The 6,433-nt window shown below is 33.3% G+C and overlaps 1 protein-coding gene across 1 annotated transcript in view; it reads right to left on the bottom strand.

Moving 5' to 3' along the window:
* Positions 1-6,433, bottom strand: part of LOC108974679 — an 88,652-nt gene that overhangs the window by 50,621 nt on the left and 31,598 nt on the right. The window contains exon 3 of the mRNA XM_018942665.1: positions 91-248. Coding sequence (XP_018798210.1) covers positions 91-248 — 158 coding nt within the window. The remainder of the gene's footprint in view (positions 1-90; positions 249-6,433) is intronic.

The raw sequence follows: 6,433 nt of genomic DNA on the forward strand, positions 1-6,433 counted from the left end.
TTATATACTTGAATAAACTAAAGACTTGTAAATATATAGCAACCAAATAACATTCTCGCTACAATTTCTCATATTTATCGCATCACTTACCGCATGCCATCGAAACCATCATCCGAGCCATTTATGGTGAGCACAGGCGCACGTGCATATGCTTTCGCTACGCGTCGATTGCGTTCGAAAACAATCACTTTRGCCCAAATCTCATCATCAATTTGTGTCCATTTATCCAAAACTTCTTGTATGTGTTCCTGCAATAGAGAAAAAGAAATGAGTGGAAATTAGCAAGAGCGCAAATTTGAGCCAAACCAAAATATTAAAGATATAAAACGCTTGACAAAAGACTTAAGCAACGAACTGGTTGCTGATAATAAACCTTAACTTAAAGCAAATCAAAACACAAACAAAACAAATGTAATATTTTTATTCGCCAAACACTTGCGCTGGCATGTATTGCTTTCAATCTTATTACAAAATTCGCACTTTCATTTTCTAACGCTCGCTATTGTCAGCAAAAGTGCAGCAAAATTAAAAAAAAATACATAAATTGCAACAGCCGAGTGCAGCTGGTTTGCATAAATGCACACACACATAGAAAGATACAAATTTATAGAAATATATATATGCATAGGAATACATTTATACACAGTAATATACCACACAAGCATAAGCAAAGCMGCTCCTAACGCTGGCAGTTTGTGCTTACGGTGCTTTACCGTCAATATTGCCATTCCTGTTGYTGCTATTGTTGCWGTGAACGGCCTTGCGTGCAATTTAACTTTTACTCTTAGTGAGACAGCAACTACAACAACATGTGGCTAATCTAAAATGTATCACAGCAGCAAAGTGTTGCAGCCGCCTGCTGTCGTCGGGTTGCAAAGCGTTTGCTTGCCGAATGCGTCCGTTTGCCATTTTAGTTATTTTTCATATATTTTGCTTGCATGCGCTTATTTTCTCGCTGATAAATGGCTTGGCGCATATTTGCATGGCTGTGTTGCATTGCGCCCACAGCTGCTCGCAATATTATTGTGGTTATAATTTTTGTTTGCGAGCAATTTGCTCARTTTTCTGAGTGTGAGTATATTTTCTAACTTTTTTTTTTGCAAAAAATAAGGCATGTTATCAATACACAAGTGTTTATAACAGTATATTTATATATCCCGATTGCAACCACATTTTTCCCCCTTGCTTCATGCTCAGCTGCACTGATCTCATTTCATTTCATTTGATTTTTCTCTTTTACATTGCTCTAAGTGCCATTATTTACAGAGCTCAAGGGTTTTCRCGATAAATTTTTTACTTTGTTTATGGCGCACCAATTGTGTGGCATTTATCAGCTTATCTGTTAAAGGCGTTTTCACCTTTTGCGGCGAAAATGATAAGTTTCTAAGCATATTCGAATGTTTCTTTGTATTTTCAGTGAGACTTTCTTTATTGGTGCTCTGTAAATATTAGACTTAAGCAACGAACTCGACTGAAGTTTTTTGGGTAAAAATGCGCTAGATGACGCTGTGATGCAATTTTAGCAATTTTTGTGTTTTTCAAAGAAAAATAACTAATTTACTTTTAAAAATTATATTTCAATCTATTAGTATTTAAAAAATTTTGTACTATAATATAAAAGGCAAGCAGGAAAAAAGAGACAAATTTATTGAAMTTTAGTCTCGGAGAAATATGACTCAATTTTATTTGGCAGTATAATGTTTGAATAACAACAATAATGAAACATTAGTTCAATACCTTTTGATCAACCTTAAACATCTAAAATGAGTCATAGGTTCTTCTTTCATAAGCCTTGGTGAAGATCTCACATTCCATTCAAACTACGACTCTTAGCATAGAACTTATTCAACAACTAAGCGCACAAGCGCGATCTATCTGATTGCAAAAAAAACAACACAATTTAAATTTAACTTCAAATAGGACAATGTAAGTACTGCTTGCACAGAGAGTTCATCAAAATAAAGAAGAAAAATTATAAAACACCTAATTCAACCTTAATTCATAGCCACAACAAAAATTCAGGCTGGCGATGACTTACTGCAAAAGCTTCACACACACTTTAGTAACCTCTGCTCGGCTTTTGTTCTGCTTTTATGCTTGATTCCGAATTCAGCATATCTAAGCAAGCGATTTTCGTAGGTGCAGCAAGTGCACGTTTTTGACAAGCGCGCCCAAACAGTGAACTCTGTAGGAGCATTTTATTGGCCGAAATGCGAAAAAATTTATGAATTTTGCAAACAAATTTTGATTCTGGATGAAAATATTACTTTCCTACATTGATGGAGATAAATTTGTTCATTTATTTAATAAATTTTGCTTTGACATCCTTTACTGAGAATGCTAATTAATGAAATTTATAAAAAAAACAAACTGATGGTTCATTCAAGTAAAATATATGTTCTTCAGTCGATCTTTGGGATATTAAAGTTTACCCGAAATTTCATGTCAATATCGACTATACTATATACTATAGTTTAGTAWAAGTGTACTACATAATAATAGTTCAGTTTGATATTATGCGGATTATTTCAAGTTAGCAGCTTTATCAAGAATATTTCCTAAAGAAATTTATACTTCCTTAATCAACATATGGATATTCGTATTGTTATATCGCACTGTATTTAGAAATTAGTTTAAATAAAAGAAAAATAGTAATTCTACTGAAAAAAATGTTTCTGTATAAAACTATAAAATTCATTACCTGATTAAATTTGGTAATCTTATTCTAAGAGTGTATTTGGTTATGGTGTTATTTAATTAAAAAGGTAGACCAGTGGCAACTCTCTTATAAAAATTTTAAACTCCTTTAGTAAGTTCCTCTAGTTTGAAAAAATTTTCAACTCTAAACATTCTTAAATTATAAATGATTAGTCCCCTTTAATTTGAAATGTATATTATAGAATAAAAATGTTCAATAAAATTTTTCGACTTTTCTCTTGAGTTCTCTCTTGTACAAAAATTCTATTTATCTTTTAGTTTCCTCCACTTTGAAAGGTAATTTATGAAATATTTTAATATAAAAAAGTGTCGRCTCTCTTATAMAAATTTTCAATTTTTTCTCAAGTTYCTYCAGYTTGAAAGATAATTTATGATATTTTTTAACACAAAAAGGTGGCAACTATTCTAAAAAAATTTCAACTTTTTTCTCAAGCTCATCCGGTTTGAAAAGTAATTTATGAAATTTTTTTTAATAAAAAAGGTGGCAAATCTCTTAAAATTTAATCTTAAAAAGTCCTCTTATAATTTCACTTTAGTTACTTCCTATAAAATAAYTTTGATGCTGAATTCGTATAATTTACAGAGAGATTTGAATATTTTCTTATAATATCCACGCCTTCTGTTTCAAAGCTGTGGTACTCATACTCGCCGACGTATATAAATTGTTACTGGCCTCGCAACCTTTAGTAGTTACTTACATACAGACAAGCTAAATAGTTTGTACTACATATATATGGAATATATTACCAGCTTCATGTGTGTCCATATAAAGAGATAAAAATGTAAATAAATCTAGTGACTAAACTGGTTAACCTTTTCATAAAATTTTGTATCAAATTATATAAAACTACATTATTTATATGCAAATGTATATGTATGTGTTTGTCTGTTTGAGTATGTCTGCACATGTTTGCATACATTAGACATTCTTGTCTTGGCTTGGCATTGTGTTTTGCAAAAATTTTCATACCCTCAACAGGTCATACGAAGTTRAGCTATCGATAATGCTTTTCACACCACGAAGCTACCCGTTTATCGGAACCGCYGAAATCGGACTAGTATRGAATATAACTGTCATACAAACTGAACGTTCGCAGTCAAGTACTTGTATGAACAACTTTTTGATTTGAGGAGATATCTCCATGAAMTTTTGCATGGATCATTATTGAAAGAAATRATGTTATCTTCGAAGAAATTCTTCMGATCGGTTCACTTAAGCATATAGCTGCCATGTAAACTGATGGTTGAAAATCAAGTTCTTGTAAGCAGAACTYTTTTATTTGATGAGATTTCTCTACGAAGTTTGACTTGGGTACCAAGATAACGGTACATTTTCAGAACATATTTTSMAGATCGAACCACTATAGCTTATAGCTGCSGTACAAACTGGCYGACCCAAATCACCATAAATTTATTTTCATACCCTTWGAGCGATAAAAATGCACCAGTGRWGGGTATTTTARCTTCGKTGCAACYAATGTTAAYATATCTTATTTATTTTTTCTAAGTTTAACTAGTTTTAGTTGCTAATTTTTTATAGTAAATAGTTATTTTTTATTTTTTATGTAGTCATTATTTTTTTAGTGTTTTCAAATATTATTTTACTATTTGCCTACAAGACAGAAGACATAAAAACTAAAGCACATGGCTTCAATTTCATTTTCATTTGAATAAGAAGAAGAAGAAGCACKCCAAACTCAACACAAATCGGCAAGTGTTGTTGCGCGTGCTGTTTGTATGTATGTAAGAGTGTATGCATATGGGACACCAATACAAGAGCAACATAAATAGCATTAAAATAATAATCTTGCCATCTGCCGCTACTCTTGTTGTAGTTATTTTTGTTAAATTTTTTGCTTAGCGCTCAGCTATTTGCCAGCGAAACTTGAAATCGAAAGCAAAACCACTTTTGATTTTTATGAACTGAAGATGAGCCATCCAGCCACCGCAGTGCGCTGCGCTCAGTCACGACGCAAGCCAAGCACAGTGATGGCAAGTTAAGCCGAATCACGCGCTGCCAAAGCAAGCTTCGCKCCGTTGCGCTACACGCTGCAGCCGCCTTCCAAGCGCCTTCTATGGAAATATGCCGTTTTTCTTGTTATGACGGTTTTTTTCTTGATTATTTCTTGTACACAGTTGTTGCGGTTGTTGTAGTTGTTTGTAACGTTTAGTTGTTTTTGCATGTAGCGTCGCAGTTGTTCTTACAATTTTGTTGTGTAGAAGCGGCGGCAGGTTTCTGCTCGTTTTCATTTTCATTTGGCCTCTCTGCTGTCGCTGTTGTTGCGACTTTGTTGTTGTTGTCGTTGATCTTTTTGGCTTGTCGCTTTACAACAGTAAAACTTGTACTATAAAAATGTAAGTTTGTGTATGTGTATGTGTGTATGTTAGCGTTTCTGCTCTACGCTTTTGTTGTTGTGGCCACGCTTTAGCTGTTGTTGCTGTCGCTTCTGCTGTTTTGGCTCTACCTCTTCTTGCCGGCCTTTAGGCGCGTTTAGTGCTCGAATTAAAAATTTTCGATTTCGTTTTTCAGTTTTTTCTGCTTGAACGCTTGAACCTGTTGACCTTCTTTTCCAGCGCGCAGTTTTTTTCCACATTTTTTTTTTCTTCTGGTATTTATTCGGTTTATAATTTTCAGCGTTTACTCGCCCTCTCGGACGCCTTAACCGCACTTCCGTTGCCCTCAACAACGGTGTCTTCTCATATATGCGTGCATATGTGTGTGTGTGTGCGTTTCTTATTTAGTAACTACGTGTTTATTAAGTATTTATTATTGCTGTTGTTTTGTTGTTGTGGCGCTTTTTATGCGTTCTTTGTCTGGCGGCGCGTTTGCTTTTAATGTAAAAGTTAAATYGGCGTCTGTCGAGCGGCTCCATCAATGACATTTACCATAATGTTGCATTGATGTTGTTATTAACACCGTTTTGGTTTTTTCTTTCATTTTTTGTCTTTTTCTGTTTTTTAATAAAGTTTTCCTTTGCCGATTCTAATTTTTTTGCTGAAGTTAATTTCATGCCACTTTGACTCTGGCTCATCACTCAAGGTGCTTTGTTGCTGTTGGTGCTGCAGTTTCGAATATTGTTTCTGTTGTTATTGTTGTAATTCGCACTTTAATTGTAATTCTTCTGCACTTTTATGTGTCTAAGCCTTTTATATGCCAAAAGGTTATTTTCAAGAATTTGCATAATTGAAATTAATAATACCGTATCTCCCGCCGGGGTGGTCTAAGGAGCTTTTATAAGCGCAAAGTTCAAAAATATCGATTTAATCGAAGACAAACSACAACAGTTAAAGAGCTATTAATTAAAAATACAGTCCACAAAAACTTAAAGAACCCAAAATTGCACAAATTTATGGAGAATATTCTCTACAATAAAATCATAAATTCTAAAAATTGAAAAACAAACCTCAAAYAGATTCTTCCAACGATAACTCACATTTACAGTAAATGCATATTTATGMTCTTGACACGATATTTAGTATATATCGATAAGTTGAATATCAAAACATTTCATTGTGTGTTATTTTAMTTTATTTCGACTTGAGAAGCCTCTTTCTCACATTATAATCGTTGTATACAAAGTTATCATAAATAAACTCCGAAAGCTTCGTTAGAAAATTTAAAATCTATATATTTTGCCAATAACACCARACTTCCCAATTTTTTTTACAATTTTGGTGCAATAGATATTGTACAAGGTGAATTCCAAAGTAAACA

Source organism: Bactrocera latifrons, unplaced genomic scaffold (genome assembly GCF_001853355.1).
Source record: "Bactrocera latifrons isolate USDA-ARS-PBARC rearing strain unplaced genomic scaffold, ASM185335v1 scaffold_58, whole genome shotgun sequence".
NCBI lineage: Eukaryota > Metazoa > Arthropoda > Insecta > Diptera > Tephritidae > Bactrocera > Bactrocera latifrons.